Below are 22,447 nucleotides of genomic sequence, written 5' to 3'. Positions count from 1 at the left end.
TGTACGGCAGCAGCGGTTTTCAAAAAATACTATTTAAAACTTATCTCCCAAATGTTGCCACGAATTGTTCAGAAATTTGACAGCAAATACTATAAATTATAGATGTTAATTTTCATTCATTAAAAGTTCTTCAAAGAGCATTTGAAAGAGAGATGAAAAGCATTAACTTGTACTAGTAGTAGGCAGATTCCGATACTTAGAAGTCATGATAGCAAATGCAAATTGAGCTTTCTAAACCAAGGCTCTTAAAGCATGTTATTAAGTATTTTCCTTATCAATTTGAGCAGCAGTGTGGGGCTTTAAAAGGACCAGGTATGGGGGTCCCTACTAGTACTGGGCAGATGGACCAGTACTACTCGGTTTTATGCTGCCTCATTTACTTAGTGTTTTGCAATCCTTAATGTGCACAGCTGGCAGCTGAATGCAGGTTTGATACTAACAGTTTAGACATCTTTAGATGTAGCAGATGGAAAATTTTACACAAATAAAGTAGGAGAAAGTGTGCAATTAGGTTTTTATCTGCAGTTACATGATGCATCCTGTGCTTTCGTTTAGAACATCACCTTGGTGGGTGGTCATCATCTTCCCTTGCACCAAAGCTGTAACTTCTTGACACCACACTTGATGTTGGATTCCTGCCCAAGCACCAAACTTCTGTTATTGTTGAGTGTGAAGGAAATCAGAAATGCAGCAATCAGCAAAAGACAAAGGCAGACCAGCAGTGTGATTCCAGCAGCCCAGTACATTATGGTTGCATTCCATGCGAGTTAAGTCACAATGGTAAAAGCCTTGGCAGGATTTTTTTTTTACAATAGTTTATTCATGATGTTCATTATTATGAGCTGTAAAGACTATGAGAATTTCATTTTTTAAATGTCTTATGGAATGTATCACTTTCTTAGATCTTGTAGACATGCTGTGGAAACCATAACATAAAATATGAGTTACTTACAATAACTAATTTTAATCCCATCTGCTAAGTATGACAACATTAGCATTTCCACTTAATTAAAAACACCCTTAAAGCAGCAATGTTTTAATCACTCCATTTTATTTACTCTCCTCCGGTGTCACTTATAATTGTAACTTTTTATTTTTTAATAATGAGGGATTTTTTTTTTCTCTGTGCATCACACAAAAAAGTGCTGTCGATAATTAGCAGTCTTCTGTTATTACTAGACTCAGGTGTCACAACTGTGTCTCATCCTCATTACAGTAAAAAATTTCACCTATCAGATTCATTATTGCTAGATAATGCGACTGAGAGTCTTAGCAGGCCCTCCAGAAAAGTAATTCAGCCAAGCAAAATTATCAGCTAATTATATTTAGAATCAAAAGCCCAACAACTATTTGCAGATAAATTGTATGAATTGAAGTGAATAGACCTGAATATTAAGATTCATAGATTTAGCAGATGATTTGTTAATTGGAATAAAAAGACCATTTACTAGCCATTTTAACAATAGATCAATCAGAACTCTTATTTATTATTTAACTAGTAGTGCTTAAGGATTGAAATGAAGAGTAATTTTATTATTGTTATGATATGATACTTTTCTGGGAAAGGACAGAAATGCATGGAAATTAAAGGATTCCTTGTGCATCCTCACACCAAGGTCTGTGTCAGTGTGAGCTCTGCCCAGTTTCATTTGGTCATTAGGTCTTGACAACTGGAAGGTGTAAAGTTTGTAGTAAAAGTTACTACTCATAGTAGGGACTGGCCAGAAAAATACACCCAAACTTTGGTGCAGAAAGGTAGCAAAGGAGTATGCAAATAAGATCATTTGCAAATGAAAGAATTCCAAATTTTTAACTTTCATCCAGTAAACCACGGAGGCATTAAATTCTGATTTTACTAATTCATGATCCTTGTAGAGGTTTTTCGAAAGGGAAAATTTCATACTCAAAGGATGACTCAGATCCCATCTTGGCCTGCAGTTTTGTTTTAGGGAGCTGTTCTTTTTTTTTTTTTCTCTTTCCATGCAGACGATATGATTAAAAAGCAAATATTTTAACATAACTTAGTGATCTGAGCTATTACTGAAATGTCCACAGTTTCACTCTTTTTTTTTTTTTCTCCTAGATTAAAGAAAACTTTAAAAATCTATTTGCTTTGACATATGACACAATATTTAAGAACTGAAATCATCAATTAAATCACACATCAGAAACATTTCCCTTTGGTAAAAAATATAGTGCTAGACGATGTACACTTTGAAATTGTTGTTAATGTTTAAAATGCAATCTGAAGTGCATATGTTATTAAAAAAAAAAAAAACATAAATTACAAATTTTAAAAGTTTATGAAAAAAAAAAACAGCAGTCATTACTTAGCAAAAGCATTTGCAGAGAAATGTGTCTTTGGGGTTTGTGGATATGCATAGTTTCCTAGCATGAAAGCTGAATATGTTATTCTTTATTTTCTTTTTTTTTTCTGTTTAAAATTGAGTAGATCTAAAGGGAACAGAGTCTTTTCAGGGTACCTGTAATAAAATTCCAAACCTGACATTCTCATGGAGATAGCAAAAGGCTTTGGGTTGTCACTGAAAAAAAAAAAAAAAAGAACATTGACAAGATTTCAGATTTTTTTTTTATTCTGTGAAATGAGAGAAACTGAAGTTAAAAATAAAGTCCTCGTATGGTCAACATGTTGGAGGAAATTCAAAGCCTCTCATAAAATAAACATATTTTAAGAAGTGTTTTGAATTTCACTGTGTAATTTCTGGCCAACAGAAATTACAGTTGTATCTTTGGAGGGACGTTGTGTCAGATCAATGGTCATTATGTGAAAAAAATAAACTGAAACCTGGATGCCTTTAACCCATTCAGCTGTTAAAAATGTGAACTCCAAGGGGAACAGCTCTGCTACTGGAAAACTTTGTGCTACATTGGTGCAATTTTAAAATATTTGGGTTTGATGTTATGGGAGATATGTAAAATGTTCCTTGAGAAAAAAGAAAAACACAAGTAGAAAGCTTTCCGCGCTTCGGCGAAGGAATTTCATCGGCGATTATTAAAAATCACAATTTATGTCCCAAAAAAGAAAGGAAATTATCCAAAGCATGTGAATAAGCTGAAATATCCCAGCCTGGAACACACTGCAAGTTGTTCCTGGGTTATATTTAGCTGTAACCTTTGGAGTCTGGGAGTCTGAGGGGAATATCTGCTGTGCCAGGTGAGGGGAATATCTGTGAGCACACCCTGGTGTGGCCAACGTGCCCCTCGTTTTCCAGCAGCATTATTAAGCAAAGCCGTCCATACTTCACCATGTTGTTACATGTGTCTGTCTGCTGATTATAAAATGTGTTAAACAGTATTTAAAAAACAAAAAAATGCAGAGCTGCGCTTTGATTTATTCAGCGAACAAAACATATGCTCGCTGTTCTGTTCTATGTAATTCATATGATCAATAAAATTTTCTTTAAAAAGAGCAACTTTGGCATTTAAAAGGATTATGCTGCTGAAGAAAAAAAAAAAAATGTTTCCCTCTTGCTGCATGCAGGCAACCTCAAGGCTCTTGCACGGAAATAAGTTTTTTGGCTGACTAATGTCTATTTTTGTGTATTTGTGATTTCTAATCCTCAGGATCGAGGCTGTGCATTGTGGCTGTTACCCGCTGTGTCCCAAAGCCTTGGTGTACCCAGAGATATTCCCAGGTATCTGTTTTGTTGCCTGTTCCTTCTGCTGAAACGTAACAACGTGATTCCTGCTAAAATCCAAAGTTTGGGAATAAACTTGAGTGAAAGCAATTGTTTATTTGGCAAGCCAACATGTTAGTGTTAAGGCAAATTTTATGTGTTTTAATACATTAGACGAAGTTTATATTTGCCATCTGTTCTTTTAAGATAACACAAAAGCAAGTTTTGAAATAGCATTCTTCATTGTTAGCATACACATCCCATAATGATAGATTTTTGTTAAAAGGTCACTGATGCTGCAATGGTTTGCAGATTTTTTTTTTTTGATACACAGAAGAGGGAAAAAAAAAAGAAGCCAGGCCTGAAAATCACACCAAATTATTTAAACAATTTAATACTTAATAGTATGCAACTGCAGAACAGGATACACACTAATGTAGTAGCAGTTCTTCGAAAAATCTCATCACTAAATGTATCACATATGCATTGTGTTACATTAGAATAATGTATTTTAATCACCCAAAGGAGATGTCTAAACAGCACAACTACACAGTCTTATTTAGCATTAAACATCCTTGTGAGCTGAGGTAACCTTATAAAATCATGCTTAAATAATGTAAAACACGAGGCGGCACAGAGCAATATGCATTTTTAATTAGTAAAGTGACTAATATCGAGTGTGTGCTTTGAGGTTTTTGTTTCATTAAAAATGTATCTGTTTTTCCTGCAGCTGAATATCTGTATTCTACACCTGAACAGCTTTTTAAAAGGCTTCAGAATTTCTGCAAGAGACCAGATATTGTAAGGAGACATCTCTATAAGGTAGTTGTTTGGAATAGTTTTAGATGATATAATGCCATATTGAAGTACAAAGGGGAAAAAAAAAGCCCTTAAAAAAACAACATTTAATTAACATACTAATGTTTAAAGGAAACATGCTAGGGAGGGATATTAGTCGTTACACTAACAAGGATTAATTAAACTAGATGCCAGTTGTATTAACCTAGGTCTTATGAAATACGTGCACTTAATGCATGCTACATGTTTTTTTTAATTTACTGTTTTCTAAAATGACTGTCCTTTACATTTGGACCCAAGAGGCTTATAAAAATGAACCTGGATTAATGCAACTCATTAGTTTAAAAGGAAAATAAAAGAAAGATCCTACAATTATACTAATGAGTATAATCCTACCTTCCTATACTAATTTAATGTTTAAAAAAATGCAGGTGACAGGTATCAGGGAAGATTTCTGTGGCTTCTGGAATGATTTGAGTGATTTTCATAATTACAGTTATTTTAATTCTTTGCTTTAAAAGGTGTGTTGAGCATTAAAGATTATTGGGAGCATAATTTACTGATATTTATCATGTCCCCTTCTTTGCAGTTATTTCTGTCCAAGTTCAATGGCAAACTCTCCATTCAGGTTTTGCTCAAGTGTTCGATGCTAGGCTGACTTTCATGGTTTTAAGTGGTGTATTTACACTGATGGGAGTCACACTTTTTTTTTTAATTTGAATGTAGATGAAGCAGTAAATTTTGCATTATTCCAGTGAGGAGTCGTTACTACACGATGCTGCTTCCAGAAGAATAACTGCAGTTCTTTGCATGCTGCTTCATGCATTTACAGCGGTTTTTGACTTTTACTGCCCTGGCTCTGCCATGGGCAGGTTGCATACACATCACCCCTGCATGACAGAGGTGTTTCAGCTCCTGAAAACCCCTGAATTCAGCTGAAAGTATGAAAGGCTTGTGGGGTGCATGGAAATGCTCTTCGTGTTAACCCGTGCGACACAAATGCGGCTCTGGGAGCGTTCCCTGGCTGTCGCCATCCAGCCTCACTCTTAATGAGCAGGTCGAGTAATCTCCTCCTTAATTTGGAGTCTCATGCTGCCAACAGAGCCAACCTCATGCCTCCACCTCCCTCCCTCCCTCTGGGGACCCCAAAGTGTTGGGTCTTGCTGTGTTCTGTCTGCCTCTCTCCCCCTTCCCGCACACACCTAGCAGGAGCAGCGAGGGCTGAGCCCACGCCCTGACTTTTTTTGTGACCTAAAAATAGGCATTCACATAATGATACATCAAAGATGATGTTGTTTCTGCAGGAAACAGTTAAACCTCAAGAAAAAAAAAAAAAAAAGAGAGAGAACCAAAAATGCAATTTAACACCCAATTTCAAGCTCATTATCTTTCATTGTCTATTAACTTGGCAATGGTTCAGAAGGTAGCTCATAATAGTTTAAAATGCTGACTGAACACTTCCAGTGTTCAGCATTACTTCTTGAGTCAATAGTATCGTAGAGTTAGGCATGGGGGCTTCAAAGGGAAAGCAGTCCTTAAATGTTTACCTTGGCATTTCCCAGTGCTTCAAGCTCAGCTAATGGTTGCATTCGCATGGATCCTCTCCCACATGGATCCCCAGCTCCTGAACACAGAGCCAAGGCATGCAAAAAATACTGATTTAGAATAGTACAGGTCGAAAATGCGTACACAAGCCCTGTAGGCAAAATGCTGATTTGCTTGAAGGATTTTTTAATCTTTTTTTTTTTAAGAATTCCTTGGAATGAGTAGTAGGCAGACGCTGAAGGTATTTATCCTGCCCCTCATGCATGGGGTTTGAAGATCTTCTGAGTGTCAGAGCTGAACCTCTGCAACAGGTAGCAATGGAACTGAGTGGGGGATTGTTTTAAAATGAGGAAAGCAGAGCCTAATCCAGCACCTGTGAGCACCAGAGGAAATATCCCTGTTGTCTTTAATAGGCTTTGGATCAGCTCGGAGAATGCTGTTAGAGTTGTCTTTTTGTGCTTACACCCACGTACACCTAGTGTTCCTTCACAGTGGACCATCCACAAAATCTCCTGGAAAATGCTAGCTGAGAGCTGTGCTGTTAAGGTCATTACAGCTGGAGTGATGTTGCTTTGTAAGGAAGCTGAACAGAAAGAAATCCTGAAGCCTACACAGCACTTGCTTTGTATTTTCACTTTTTTTTCAGATTATTATTAAGCAGAGATAATATTATCTCTGCTTTAGTGGGCTAGAAAAGGGATCCCAGCACAAGAGTCAATGCTAACCAGCTCCTTGTCATTCAGAAACCATCCTGCCATACTCTCTGCATTAAGTTTATCAAGTATCTGTGAAATTTTGGAAGTAGAAATGCTTTAAAAGCAAATAGTGCTTTTCTCTGCTGATTGGGGATTCTGCTCCATAAGTTGGGAAGTAATCACCTTGGCTTATCCTTTTACATATTGTTGGGATTTTATTACTCAGGATATCTATAATAATTAGACAGTGGCTAATTAAACAGTCAGTTTATTCCTTCAGATGTCCTGTGCTTGTGCTGACAAAATTAGTGGCAGAAGGGAGATAAATGGCAGCAGGGCAGTAGGCTTAGGGGCTGGACATAGGGAACATCCCTGTGAAAATGCACACACCAAGGCATTAAACTGTAGTAGCTTAACTCCACAGAGCAGATTCATGCTGGCAGACTTCTAAAAATGTCCATAATGTAAGCACCTATGGAAACCTTTCCAGATGATGCATTCCTCACCCTGACTACTCACACAGCACTCAGGGCTGGCTCATCTGCATTTCAGCCTTGCCTTCTGCCAGTTATTAGCAGAAGATTGAGATGAGAGGGAAGCAGATCTCATTTGTTATCAATTATTTGTTCTGTTCCAGTTTCATGGAATCAAACTCCAGTTCTGGATGGTTTTGGTTGCCAAAGTAAGCACCAGAATGAAGCAAGTAACAACAGCAGGGCATTGATCAGGGCACACCACAGGACCTGTTAGTGCCCTATCTAGTAAATTTAAAGTTTAAATAAAATAAATTAAATAAAAGAGGGCAAAGCATTTGTTTCTGTGTTATTTTCTTAAAGTTTACCTTTCAGTTTCCTCACTTGAGTTTCTTAATTTAAAACAGCATGTATAAAGAGTATACAGTGGAAAGGGACAAGAAGAGTTGCCAAAAGCCAGGCATGGAAGGAGCTGACAACTTTAAATAATCTCTCCCAGCCCTCCCAGCTGAATGAGTGCTGGTTGACATGCTGTCAGCTTCAGTTCCTACAGAAAAATCCTACTCTCACTCATGCTTGTTTAATGGAGAAAAGAATTTGGCCCACTTTCTGACATTCATCTTCTCATTTCCATCACACTACAGAAGCTCACCTGCCTATGAAAAGACACATGGCGTGATTTTTTTCTTTCTGACACCACTGTAGAAGGAAGTCTGCTGAATTCAAAGGGATTAAACTGCTGTAAAATCAAATTAAGATCCCAGTTAGACCGTAGACATCTGAATTGTTTCCAGTCTCAGGATTTGGCTGTGTAGGGCAGTTCTAACAAAACTTTTTTTTTCTTTTCTTTTCTTTCTTCTCTTATTTGAGATAAAGCAGTATCTTGTGTATTTCAGGGAAACATGTAGAAGGGAAAACTGCTCCTGGTCCAGCTTTCATATTTAGGCAAAGCTAAGGAAGCAGCAGGAGGCATTTTCAGTGTAAGATACAGGGCACTGGGCACGTGAGGATGCAGGGGAGCCTGATGCCAGATGTCCCATCAGCCACTCAGCCCTGTTGTTCACAGTTCCTGTACAGTCCATGTGACAGCCAGGGATGGTGTCTCTGGCTTTATCCTTACCCAATCCCCAGCAAAACTCCATAGGAAATTCATTTTTCCCTAAGCAACCTGGTCTAGTGAAGGTGTCCCTGCCCATGACAGGAATTTAGAACAAGATGGTCTTTAAGGTCCTTTCCAACCCAAACCATTCCATGATTCTATGATGTGTTTATGATGGTGTTTAAATGATTTCCTTAATTAGCTCAGGTTTTCTCCACCTTCAGTTGTGTTGAGTGTCTTCTTGTTCTGGAGCTGGTCACCTGGAAGCAGGAGCTCCCCATCCATCTTTACTGTACCATCCATTATTTTATAAACATGTGTCAAACATTTACAGTATCCCAGTCTTTTCAGTCTCTCCTTGTGAGTGTTATTCCATGTTTATATTCTAATCTCTCATCATTCAAGCCATTCTGATGCTTGAGAGCTGTTTTTTGTGCTGGTGTGATCGTTGCTTTAGAGAATTCTGGGCCGTGCCATCAGTTTATGGGATGTGTAGTACTCTGATAATTCCCAACCTGTTCCTTATGGAGCCAATCCTACTGTTTACTTTTTAATGGTGAATGTATATTGAGCAGATGTTTGCTTACAGTGTTCTCCAGATCTTTTGTCCCGGGCTGATCAAGTTAATTCAGAGCTTTATAGGGTATGCAAATAGTGCAAGTATTTCCATCTATCCTGCTGGCTTTCTGCTCACTAGCAGAGCATGTTTGGGGAGTTAAAAAAGAAGGAATTGTATTGAATTTCTGCTTTTACCTGGCTAGCATTAGGTGCAGGTCACAAGGAGGTTAGAAACACAAATGAGAAACTTGTATTTGCCTCTTGAGCTGCTCAGTTTCCTATGAACGTGATTTAAAACGGTTTCGAGGTGGTTTAGATCTGCTTCTCAGAGTCTGTGGGGGAAGGTTACAGGAACTCTGGAGTGCAGAGCTCTGTGTCCATGCTCTGCCATCTCTGTTCCAGTGATTAGGTATGTGTTCCTAAGGAAAAGATGTAAAAAAAAAGGATTTTTTTTTTAATGTGAAAGAAAACTTCCATTACTTATTTGGAGCACAGAATCACAGACTAGTTGAGGAAGGTGCCTCTGGAGGTCACCAGCCCAGCCTCTACTCAAAACAGGGCCAGTTTCAAAGTAGGACCTGACTTCAAACTTGGATTAAGTTGCTCAGGATCAAATCCAGGTTAGATTCAAGTCTTAACACTTTCCATTCCCTGTGTATGGCTGATAGAGTGAAACCCCTCTCTAGCTTAGAGGTTTGCACAGGTGGGAATGTGGGCTGGGCTGTGGGGCACAATTTAAGCATTTTGAGTGAACCTTAGGTCTTCAAGTAATGTGGTAGAGGGAAGTCAGCCTGGCTAACATGGATCTTCACTGTGGAAGAGATGAGCTGGCAGGAAGGGAGTTGGAGTTGCCTAATTTTGGGATCCAGTCATAGATAAATGGATATATGTGCAGATAGGTGTGTAGGTGGCCTGCACCTGAACTTCTCTCTGGGCTTGTCTTGCTCTTGGCTCTCAGAGTAAATACCCAGGAGACTCCAGCTCTCTGAAAATCACAGAACCATAAAAAATATTTAGGTTGAGAAAGACCCTTAAGATCGAGTCCAAGCATTAATCCAACATTTCTATGATCACCATGTTCCCAAATGTTGGTCTGTAGCTCACAGAAGTTGGCTGCACTTGCAGAATAGGGCTAAAGCAATTATGGGGGCACCTTTCAGCATAAACACCAGGACTTGGAACTTTTTATTCTGACAGTATTAGATAGCTTCCAGGGGAGTTTTAGAAAGCAAATGAAAACTGGCAGATGAGCCACAGCCACTTCAAAACAGTAGAGGAAGAAGTGGGTCAAAGGAAATAGGAAGAAAAGTTGCAAAAAGCATGAAAACTTTTTTTCCAGTACAATTTATTCAAACTACTTTGAGAAGAAAAGGGTGTTTTTTCACTGTCATAGTCAGTCAGTGTGTTCTGAGCCATCCTATGCAAGATACTGCATAGATTTTTCATCCAAAAGTTTGGTTTATTTTTTTAAAGAATGAGGTGTAATTTAAAAGGCCATTATAAGAAACTGCAGAACAGGCCAGTTTGGTCAGGGAAATACTGTTACTCTGCTGAGGTGTATTAAATAGCTCTGCCATGGTCCTCATAGTGCACCCAATTCATGTAAAGCAACAGTCTCTCTTGATGGTGGTTTCCAAAGGTGCTTGGAGTTTGAAAACTAGAACTTCAAAAATGATTGCTACAAACTGTTTTCCACCTTGATTCTTCCTCCTTACTCATGAGCTGGATCACAGAGTAGATCAGACCCAATATAAATTGTAAATCATTCCAGTCTTGCCTGACAAATCTCAGATTTTGTGTGGAAAATTAATTTCTAAATCTTAATTTTGTTAAGGCAATTTTTTAAAAAGTGCATAAAATGTACACTAAATCAATACTGTGTGCTTCAACTCCAACTGTCCTGAAAGAGCCAGTCTGAGTGGATGAGCACTCCTTATTAAATTCTAAAGGTTAACTCTGAGTCTCATGATGCCAGAGTAGATCTTAAGTGCTTCAGTCCTGATCTTAGGACACTAGAAACAAGTTGATTATTTAATGAAAAATACTGTTCTGCTTCTGACATTATGCTGTTTGTTCTTTATGAGAAGATACTGCTTTATGCGAAAACTTTCCTTCTTTTGATCTCCACTGCTGATGGAATGATAGTGATGGAATTTTATTCCTTGAAAAAATTGAATGTCCAGTTCTTTGCAGAGTTATCACTCCTCAGAAATTAAAAAAAAAAAAAAAAATAAAACAAAAAAGGATTTTCAAGTAGAGGCCAGAGTGATGATGGTCTAGCAGAACTCCTGCTGGCTCATGGTTCTGGCATGTCTCAGGGTGAGAGGGACACACTGGTCCCTGAGGGTGTTCAGTCCACTGAGACCAGCAGTAAAGCAGAGGGAGCAAATAACCTGAGCCTGATGAACAGCTTACCTGTCTTAAAAAAAAAAAAAAAAAAAAACAAAAAAAACCACCAAAAACACTGACTTCACCCCGTTTTTAAATAAGTGTTCTTTGACCAACTTGGCTTCCACCCCTCCTGAAATGCTCTCCTCCCTTTGTGTCCCATCTCTAACAGTTCCCTGTGCTTGTCTCTTGTGCTTCCTCGCAGGGCGACACGGCCGGGTTTTCTTGGGCAGCGCTCGGCAGTAAATTCAGGTCTCTGCTCGCAGCAGAACCGAGGGAAGATTTGTGACAGATGGGGCTAAGTCACAAACTTGCAGCCTCAGGCAGAATTGTGGAAGTTTCCAGAGTGTGCCCATATTTACCTGATCAGAGAGAAAAGAAAATCTGCAGAGGAAGCCGAGCCTGGCTGCTTGTCATAGCTGACACAGAGCCATCTGCCACAAACCTGTGGCGGCTTCAGATCTCCAATCCCTGCCACCACCCCAGCTCAAATTAAATACAGATTCTTAGAGACGTTATGATGGTTACACATGTCCTCGGCATCACATGCAGGAGACTGTTCAAAAAAAATATGTGGCCTGTTGTGTAACCGCACTCATGTATCCCATATGTGGTGCCACATTGAATTTCCGGTTGAATCTGTTTTTATCCTTTGTACTGGATGACATGGTGCCTGAATTCTTTCTTTTCGCCGACACGATGGCAGCCAAGCTGCAGCTTCAAACGCTCACACTTGGCTGAGTTTCTACCTAGGTTGCCAGGTTATCATTGGAGCCTTATTGTGTCCTCAAAGGGCCACAGGGCCTGAAAGGAGGATCCGAATGCTGCAGGACTAATTGGGCAGCCATCTCCGGGTTGTTGGGAGGCAAAGGGCTGCTTGAGCACTTCTCTCTCTCTCTTTTTCCTTTTTTTTCTTTTTTTTTTTTTTTTTTTTTTTTTCTTTTCCTTTTTTTATTGCAAATTAATGACTCTCTGGCAAAGGGGTTTTTAAGTGAAGGTATTAATAAGGGGTCTGGCAGGTAATCCCATGATTCGTGGAGTTACATTTGCATTTAATTAATCTTAAAGAAAGCTGAAAGATAAACAGCTGTAATTCAAACTAGCATGGGAAATATGCTACATGGTGCCATCTATCCGATAAAATGAAAGCTGAGACACTTGTTTTATTTCTCTCAAGGATGGAGAACAAACAGATAACAATCAAAATACTTCCAATAAAAACCAGTAGTTTAAATGTAATGGCAGTTCATCAAGAATCTTTGCATCCAGTTGCAAATACAGTCTTTTAAAGATAAATCACTTATGATTCCAACAGTCAAGCCGCAATATTTGTTGATGTAAAATGTTTTGAAGATGTAGATTGTACAATAAATTTTTAATAAAGTGCCCACTGCAATTTTTAATTAGCATATCTCATTCATGTATAAGTGTGTACATCTATCTGTATGTTTATCTCCATGCATATCCTTGTGTCAGAGTCAATGAATGCAATTGTGTCTTTATCTGATGAAGTAGAATTTGGTTTGCAAGTGATAATAAAACCTTATGGCAATCCCAAGATTTTCAACTCTGCTCTGGGAAGAAGCAGGAAGAGGACTCTGGGTAAGGTGTTACGATGTGAAGTCTGGTAAGATTTGTTTTTGCAGACAGGTGTGGTCTCAGCTTCCCTTGGATCAGACAGGGCAGCTCCTTTCCCTGAAAGGAGTGAAAGGTGCAGGCTGGTCCCCCTCCCCACAAGTGTCTTTGTGACTTTTGACACCATCAAGAAGCTGAAATGTAATTTTTCAGCATGAGAGAGAGTGTGTGTTACTTCTTGTTAAAATTACCCCATGAAGAAATCAAAACCAGGCAGGGAGACCCAATGGAAAGTGTTTGCTTGTTCTCCTAGCACTGTAGAGTTGTAATTTTGCAGTGATCATCCCTCTGCATGCAGGTTCTTCCTCCTTTCTGCTCAGCCAAAGCCCAGTTTGGCTTTAGGCACTGCTGGTGGTTGGGTGGACATGGTCTTCTCAAGAACATAGGTCTGGTGGTCATCCTGCTTTGCACTCCTACCAGAGTTATCATAGATGTTCACCAATGTCATCACACCTTGCACCAGCAATCTAGAATATTTTTTGGCTTTACTGCTGGGGAAACTGAGGCACAGTGCAGTTGTAGCAAACTGCTTCAAGTATCACAGTGAGTCATCCTCCAAACCAATAAAAGGGGAAGAGGAGATGCTGTAATGCTGCACTCAGGCTTGTGGTGAGCAGACTCAAAACATCAAAGCTGTGTGGTTTGCACTCAAAGGCTCCTGCTGTCCTCAGGGCACACCCTCATCAGCCCCATGGCCAGGGGAGGTCTCACCCAGCTCCTTGGTGGGGCAGAGCTCTGCCCTGCTGAACTTACTGACAGTGGTACTTCAACCATGCCCAGCTCTGTCTGGTGAGCAAGGCTTCGTCTTGGTGGAAAATTTTTCCCTTCTTATGAACCCTTGCAAGTAACATTTTATAATAGAAACTCTGTGAGGAGTTTAATTGCAGGGTAATAAATAGCAATGCTGTGTTATCTCCTGATATTTCTTTACATTTTTAGCAAAGATGCACAGCTGCTCTGGAGCAAGGATCCCTGGAAGTGTTCAAGGATGAATTGGACAGGGCTTGGAGCAGCCTGGTTTGGTGGAAAGTGGCCGTTCCCAAGGCAGGGGATTGGAACTGAGTTTAAAGGTCCCTTCCAACCCAAAACATTCTGATTCTGTGTCCTTACCACATCACAGGTTGTGCCAGGGGCCACCCTGCCCTGGTTGAGCTCCTCAGTCATGAGAGTGATATGGGACTGCCAGGTAGCCAGAGGTGATGCTTGCAGGGCTTCCAGGTAGTCAGAGGAGATGTTTCCCCCAGACAGTGTCTCCTTCAGCACCACAGACTGAAACAATCTATGGAGTTTTGCCTCTCAGTTTGAGCAGAAGAAACGAGAGTGTCACCCTGTGCTGCTTCATTTCAGCCCCTCATTCAGAAGGTCAGAGGGGCAAATTGGGATCTCGGTCCTGTTGTTCCTACACACATGAGTAAGCAGTGAATGCAGACACCTAATCCTGTGAGTAGAGCAAGAGGTAACTGAACCTTGACTTACTTTCATATTTATTGATGTTTCTCCTGCATTGACACAGTGGCACCAAGGCTCTGGGACAAGTTTGAGTGCAGAGTCAGAGCTGGGTTTTCCCAACTCTGTGCCAGCCTCACCAGGCAGAGCAGCTCCTTCTGCATCAGTAACAGGCCAGGCACCTAATCCTACAATCCTTTTGTCTTATCATTTGAGATCACAGGAAACACAGGTTTATTCCACATGAGAATTGTCTTCTCCCATATAATAGAAAGGAAAATCCTAAAACAATTAGGGAATTCTGTAGAAAACCATTTCCAGCATTTCTAGCCCCACTCTGGTGCTGCAGGCACAGCAAGGAGCCGTGGCACCGACCAGCTTCCATCCCTGTTTGCAGCACTGAGACCTCTGCCTCAGCTCAAAGCTGTTCTGAATTAGGTGGTTAGATTTTTCTAATTGCGTTTTTAAAGACCGAGCCAGCAGTTCATTAGAAATCACGGAGCAAATTCTGCTTCTCTATTACACCAATATAAATCTTGAATGAATTTATATCAGGATAACTGGGAGGGTAGAATGTACCTCCCATCTTGTTCCTCAGATTATTAGAAGTTAAAGGGCCTTGAAAATTAAATTCACCTTTCCCTGTTCAAGCTGTTTACTCTGTTTTTTATTCCAGAAAGGACAGTTGAAAATAATTAACCAACCTCTTTTCTGCTCACAGGCACTTTTAAGTTGGGTTCTCATGTACTAGCCCAAGACTAGTTTGTGTGGAAAAGACCAGAGGGCATTTTCTTTCAAACAAATTGTTTTCATGGGAATAATTTCCCAGAGAATTATATTAAAACCTTTCCAAGAATCCTTGATTTTTGGAAAAAAAAAAAAATTGCTCTTCTATATCCTTGATTTGGGGGACTTGGCAATGTATTTGCAGATATAAATGAGCACCTTAATGAAAGTCCTTGAGGATTTTACCTTCTAACAGGCTAACCTTATTTAACTGAAATTCTTCTTAGCGAGGCTTCATCTTGCAGGAAGATTTTGCTCTGAGTTACCAACCCTTGCAAATAAGGTTTTATAATAGAAACACTGATAGAACTTTAATTACAGGGCAATAAATAGCATCGCTGCCTAATCTTCTGATATTTCTTTAGATTCTTAGTGAAGATTCGCAGCTGCTGCTGATAATCAGGGGCTGTAGGGGTTGGAATTGTTCCCCTCAGCCCGCAAAAACAGCAGCGGCAGCAGCGAGGCTGCGGGTCCGGGCAACGGGGAGGGGAATGGGGGGAACCGGGACCTTGGCACCGAATATCCCACCCGCGGGAAAGCTTTTCCTTTTTTTTTTTTTTTGTCGGCGGTGAACGGCCGGGAGGATGGAGGTGTGGGCGAAGCAGGTTAAACGAGGCCAGTGGCGGCTGTAATGGTAAAAATCATAAATAATAAAAATCATGACAGTGGTAATAATACGAGGGGTTTGAGCCGGGGGCGATCGCTGTCGGGTCAGCCCCGCGGTGCTGTCCGCGCATCCCGGCGCATCCCCGCACATCCCGGGGCATCCCCGCACATCCCGGGGCATCCCCGCACATCCCCGCACATCCCCGCACATCCCCGCACATCCCCGCGCATCCCCGCGCATCCCAGCGCATCCCGGCGCATCCCAGCGCAGCTTCCCCGGGAAGCGGGGCACGGACACGCCGCCCGCCACTTCTTATCATCGACATTCTCGATAATAAAAATATTATTTTTAAAATCGGATTCTTCTGCAGCGTTTGCTGTGACAGCAAAGAGAAATGCTCTCCTCTCTCCCCCCCGCCCCATCTCCGCCGTGGCTTTTCCGCGGGTGCGGAGCCTTGCCCGTGGTGCGCAGCCTTCCCCCAGCCCTGCGGCTCTCTCCTGCGGTTCCTCCAGTAAAAACACAACCCCAAATAAAACACCAAACGAACCAAAAATACCCCCGAGCCCCCGAAAGAAATCCCGGGCAAGGAGCGCGGCGCTGGGGAGGGATGGGAGGGATGCGTGCGAGGGGCTTAACCCTTGGAGCTTTGAAGGAAAAACAAGGAAATACGTTGGAAAGGCATGTCTGTAAACAATGATAATTAGCCTTTTCAAAAATCATAACACTGATTAAAATCTCGGATTCATTATTTATTCATCACAGAACCTCTTTGCAGACCTGGGAATAGTGATTAAAACCTAAGTGCTTCTCAATTTTGCACAGCTCGAGAGGAGCCTAAAAAGGGGTTAAAATAGAAAGGAAAGAGGAAACCAAGCAAACAGAATTCTTCTTTTAAGAACCAATACTTTCTTCTTCCCTTTCTGGCAGGAATACTCTTATTCCCCCAAATTTTGGTATTATGAAAATGTTTCTCATACTAAGTACAAGTGTTAGACTGAATCCAGTTGGTACTAAAATTGCAAACACACTTTCACTCCTAGAAAAGCCAACAGAAAGGAACTTCTTTTAACTCCATAATAGCAGGTTACAGAGTAAAAGAACAACTGATGGTCAACTGGCCAATTATGGTATAAATATCCGTTGTTTACAGCGAGGTGTTAAATGAGCCTTTGGAGCACAAAGGATCAGACTGTCTAAGCTACAATTTGTGCTTCATCCCATTATGTCTCCCCGAAAAAGGCCCGTGCCGTTGTAGGTAATGTGCGCACAGAACATATTTCTCTCTGTTGATTTTAGTTTGCTTTAATTCAATACACACTCTTGTTTACTTTTTAAAATTTAAATAAATGTCAGCATTGTATAATTTCTATGTTAACAAAGCAGTGAGCAAAATCCCTTGTATGTTTATAAAATATTATTGTTTAATTCACATAGTTTAGGAATTCCAAATGTTGAGAATAGGAAGGAGGCCAAATACCATCTGTTTATAACTATGATGCATCATCATATGTGTACTTTAAAAAAGAAGAAGAAAAAAAAAAAAAAGCTTGGTCAATCATGCCACTGTTCTATCTGTTAGGAATATGGTGAGGATTTAAAATCTCTCTGTGCCATCCGCAGGAAATTTTAGCACGGTTTAATTCTGAGCAGGGATGTTACAGGAGTTGCTCACGTCTGTGTTCCTGTCAGAAGAGCTGCAGGAAACACTCACGTGTCCCAACCTCTGCAGGCATGAATTCAATCACTTTCTCCCAGCCTCAATATTCCCCACTTCCAGAGACCAAGAAGCAAAACCTGAGAGATTTATTTAAACTCCTTTATAGGTTCTGGGGGGAGAGGGGAGGTGTGGGTGCATCTGGGGCTTCATTTCCAAGCGCTTCATACGTTCGTGTGCCCGTGATTTTAAGGACAGAAGGAAAGCATGAGGATTTTGTAGCCTGTCTTGCAAAACACAGGCTATAGACTATCATTCAGCTGATTCTGCAAATAGCTTTAAAAAAAAAACAAAAAAACAACCCTCTGTCAAATGTTAGTAGTTTTAGGTCCAAGTTAAAATAGGTCCTCGTTAAAAATAATACATTCCATACTACGGAGTGGTACGTAACGTGCATTTTAAAGAGAAGGTAGTCTGCAGGCTTAAAAACAAAGAGAGTGTCTCCAAGTTAAGTAGATAAGAAGATTTTTTTTTCCAAACCCAAGTTAATTAGCTGGTACGTCAAGCCTCATAGATGTCTTCCTACCTTTCAAGGGCTGAAGAATCCCCAGTAAATGTACTTAAACTTCCTAGCAGGGCCAGTGAGATGAATGCAGAGATTAGGGCGAGTATTACCGTGCCTTCTCAGTGCATCCCAGCTGCAGTTCATCCTACTATTGATAATGATGCTTGGAGTTACTGAGGTGGTTTCTGAAACTCACATATGGGGTCCTCTCCCCAAGGATGAGGAATAATAGCGGCACTCAGGTGGTGCAGGGAGGGTAAGCCCAGATTTGCTGTTGTCTTTGCCTGGTGCGTGGTGACTTTTCAGTCATGCTGATTTAATAAAGGGAGAGGTACATTCAGGACAAGGGCTGTAATTCTCTGGTACAGTGTTTGATTTTGTGTTAACAAACAAGAGGGAAAAAATAAAAAAAAAAGCACAGGTGAAAGGAAAAAATGTCTGGGCTTGCTGGAAGGCAGCCCTGGCAGAACGCTGGTGCAGTATGAAACGTTTTGTGGCCAAACTCTCAGCAATTTCTGTAATACCACAATTTAGCATACTGTACACTGCACTGAAATGCCTGGGACTTTGTTTTTGAACTTCTTCCTTTCTACTGTTACACTTAACTTGCAGCATCTTGAATTACTTAGCTACACCCAGATAGAAAGTTACCGTTTCTTTAGCTCTACACACTGCACTTAGGGCTCTTAGTGCTAAAACCTGTCCATCAGAGTGGAAAAGCCTGTCCAGCCCTTTCCTCTATATTTCCCAGCTTCTAATATAACCTTCTGAGACAGCACTTGAAGCACTTTAATATTTTTAATTAGGAAAAGGAAACGCCTTACACACCTCTCTTAAGTAATCTTTTTGGAGCTGGCTCCATCAACAGGGATAATTTGCTACCGTGCCATGAGCTTAATCTGCTCACACTGACATTACAGAAGTGAGAAACAGGACAAAAGGCACCTTCTGTCACTGCAGTTTGCAAAAATATTCATAAATGTAAAATGTATACAATCCCAGCTTGAAAAAAAGCCTGGTGCCAGCTCCACACAGCCAGGCATGCATTCCTGTGTATTACTTCCTATTTTCCATGGCTATGTGATCCTGGGTCTCCCAAGCTGAGGTAGCAATCAAGGGGGAAGATTGTATAATTATGATGTGCATACCTGTCCATGAGGGATTCTGGGGACCCCTCATGCTCGTTTATCACTTTGTTTTTACACCCTGGAGTAGTTCCATGAGGTGCATGGAGAGAGGCTGCTCTGAAGGTTGCTAAATACCCTGTTCACTGCATGCTTGGTTTCATGCTGCTCCTGGGCACTGAGGGTTGGTGCAGGGAGATGGGCATTTGGAATCATGCCCCATCACAGGTATAAATCCTTTATAAAGAGCTGTGTTTGAAGCTGGATATTTGGGACATCCAGGTGAGAAAGCCATCGGTCCCTGGGTCTTGCTTCTGTGCCTGAGGTGCCTGTGCTGTGCCAGGATTGCAGACAAAACATCCACCAGGCATGAAGCACATGGTAATTCACAAGGAGAATGTGTTCCCTGGTCATCACACTAACTTCTTACATCCTTCTGGGGTCTGAACACCTTGTGCTCCCCTTAGCAGAGGTAACAGAGGGCATTGATCGTCTCACAAGCTCCTGGGCTTTAACATTTAACCATCCTATAATTTGGTTTTTAAGTGAAAGCAGGGAGATTAATAAACTTAATCTAGCATTCACACAGATTTGAGGACAGCTGACCTCTGCCCTCTAGAGACCCAGACTCATTTAAGAATCTGCATCTGAGAGAGCCCCTACAGTTTTGTGTCGCAGCCAGTCCTGTCCCCCATGGGCTGCAGTGTCACCCTCGCTGTCTGCAGCAGGAGCAGTGGTGACAAGGAATTCGCTGCTTTTATTTATGTCTCCCTCCTCTAGAAGGGTCAATGTTAGCAAACACAGCTCCCTCCTGCAAAGATAGCAGCTCTCCTGGGGAGAGGCGCAGCAAAAGTAAAATCTTGGTCAAAAACGAGTCAACCTTTCAATTTGTTTGCATATAAGAGAGAAAGAAAAGAAACAGATCCAAAAAAATAGAATTGAAAAGGGAAGCAGGAACGTTGGGTCTTTGTTTTTGGGGCACAATTTTGCAACTTTTGGCATTACCTTATAAAATTCCCAAATCGGGAAATCCTTTCATGTCAGAGCACTCAGCCGACAGAAGTGCTGCCTCAAACTGTAAAGCATTATCTGTGGATTTCTGTGCACATTCCACGTCCTGCAATTCTTGGGGAAAAAAGAACTTGGATAGGAGTAGTTTGTCAATGCTATTAATAGATATGTTTAATGCAGAAGTGTGCAATGTGATGAACAGCCTTGGCAGGAACCATATCCAGCCTGATTGTATTGTAGTACTGTTTGATGCAGCAGTGTGTTTGATCAGTTACAAGTGATGAGTATCATATCACATCAAACAATTTAATACAGTCTCATTGTATGGAATTATGGCTGCTGTCAATCAGCATGTGGCCTATTCCTCACAGATCTGTCTTTGGGAGCTGGAATACAGTGGTAGCTTCATATGCATTAATAAATAAAGTGCTGCTGAAATTCCATATAGACCTGTTGAGATTTTTGTTTCTCTTTCATGACCTCTTTATTTTTTAGTTATTTTCACAATCTTTTGTCACTCTCTTCTTTTTGAATGCTGTGTGGAGGTCAATCCACTTGGTCAACAGGACCCAGGGTGGAGCTGGCATGCTTTGAAGAATGCTTGGAAAACATCTAGCAAAATATATATATGTAAGAGTTGTGAATTTTGTTTTTCTGTGAATAGCAGCCTGAGTATAAATCCACTGTACTTGTTTTCAGCTGAAGCTTCACAGAGTCTCTTTTCTTGGCTTCCTCAGGGGGAGGAGAGGCTATCTATTAAAAATGCATATGTTTTGTCTTACTGCTTGGCGCACCTCACTTGATAACCCCCTACTCTGGTTTGGGGATGGCACTCTTTGAACTTAAAGTCTCTTCCTTAGGACTGATATATTCAAGGTGCTGGAGGGGAAGCCTATGTCAGATGAAAGATATGTATGTAAATAACGGTATAGAGGTGGGGTTTAAGGCATCACCCATTTTACTATCAGTTTCAGACATATGCTGCTCTGCTGCTGGCTTGCCTTGCTCCCACTCCCTAACACAGATGATGGTTTTTAATGAAGTCATACTCTGCTGCCTACAAATATGGGGTCATGCTACACTTGTACAGGAGCAGTGATTTCAGTAATGTTGCTTATTGTGGTCAAAGAGGGCAGAAGATTGCCTTTTTGCATCATGTGGCTCTGGGGTTTTGGAGCCTGCACAGACAAATTGATTGCATTGCAGTAGGGCCACACATTCAGAGAATGGAGGTGTCACGCTGGAAAGCCAAATTTCAGCAGCTGATTAATCAATGTAATGACTGTAAGTTTTTTCCACCTTTTGCTACTGTCTCAGCCTGCAGATCTAAATAAGATTGGTGCTTGAAAGGGAACCTCGGAAGAAATGTTTGTAGATGCTAAAGGAAATGGTTCTTGACTTAATAAATGGCACATTTCCTTCTATATCAAAAAGGCCTGGTGAGAGGGACAGGAATAAGCATAGCTATATTTAAGAGATATTTCTGATCGACTTTGGGGTGGTGACTGAGTTTGAGCTCACCTCGGGTTTCGGGGGTGCAGCCTGGCTTTCCCTGGCACAGGTTTCCCAGCAAAACTGCACTGATGGATCACAACAAAGGACTGGGAGCAGTCAGGGCTGTGGAATGGTCAGGAGGAAGCTAAGCTTTGTAACTCCAACAACGTGAGCAGGGAAGCATCCATGTAAAGCAAATAAATAAAGACCTGGCTTGCTCCTGTAATACCATCCACCTGATAATTCCTGAGCACTTCTCAGCCAGGTATTTTTTCTGCCTCATAATCTAAGCAAAATAGACAAAACCCCATATGCTGTGTTTTCCATATAGGAATGGGTTGTCCTGGTGCACAAATCATTCTGGAATCTTATTATTTTTATGGATTATAAACTGGCCACAATTATACCCTGCTCTTGCAGACGAAGCTGATTAATTCAGAGCCAAAGAGCCCCACGGTGTCTGACAGCCTGGGTCTTATGGTGCAAGGCAATGCAAAGACAGCGAGGGTAAAAACAATATTTAGAGGTGTCTTTATAGCAAAGTTGTTTTGCTTCAGAGCTGGCTTGTTATGTGGCTGCTAATGACACCCCAGGGTCACGCAGCACCTGAAGCAGAGCGTGTCCTACCCTGGTTTATCTCATGCCTGGCATTAATTGGCAATGGCTCCGTCTGAGACCATGATCCAGTCAAATCCTGTAGGCCACGCAGGTCTGGGTGGTATTTAGATCAGAAAACTCATCCAAGCAAGAGGGGCATTGGTTTGCCACTAATCCACAGGAGAGCAGTACCTCCACAAGGTTATTTGTAGATTATAAGGCCAAGAAAGGACTATTTGGATCATCTGGTGTCACGTGTATAACACAAGCCATATGACTTCCCTCAATTAATTCCTGTTTGAACCAGAAAACCTCATCCTCTACTGGTCTAAAA

The 22,447-nt window shown here is 41.0% G+C and overlaps 1 protein-coding gene across 10 annotated transcripts in view; it reads left to right on the top strand.

The window, feature by feature from the left end:
• The window catches only part of GTDC1 (glycosyltransferase like domain containing 1), a 284,555-nt gene that overhangs the window by 155,340 nt on the left and 106,768 nt on the right, over positions 1–22,447 (top strand). For 5 of the 10 annotated variants that reach the window (XM_056495917.1, XM_056495911.1, XM_056495918.1 and 2 more), the window contains 3 exons: positions 3,586–3,656; positions 4,369–4,460; positions 11,400–12,772. In XM_056495917.1, coding sequence (XP_056351892.1) covers positions 3,586–3,656; positions 4,369–4,460; positions 11,400–11,483 — 247 coding nt within the window. In that variant the 3' untranslated portion in view covers positions 11,484–12,772. Of the gene's footprint in view, positions 1–3,585; positions 3,657–4,368; positions 4,461–7,313; positions 7,836–11,399; positions 12,773–22,447 lie in introns of those variants that run through there. The other 5 variants (XR_008840915.1, XR_008840914.1, XM_056495914.1 and 2 more) reach the window with 2 other exon arrangements.

The sequence above is a fragment of the Oenanthe melanoleuca genome, chromosome 7 (assembly GCF_029582105.1).
Source record: "Oenanthe melanoleuca isolate GR-GAL-2019-014 chromosome 7, OMel1.0, whole genome shotgun sequence".
In the NCBI taxonomy this organism is placed as follows: domain Eukaryota; kingdom Metazoa; phylum Chordata; class Aves; order Passeriformes; family Muscicapidae; genus Oenanthe; species Oenanthe melanoleuca.
Note: the sequence above shows the minus strand (reverse complement) of the source record. Positions and strands in the feature narration are given on the sequence as shown.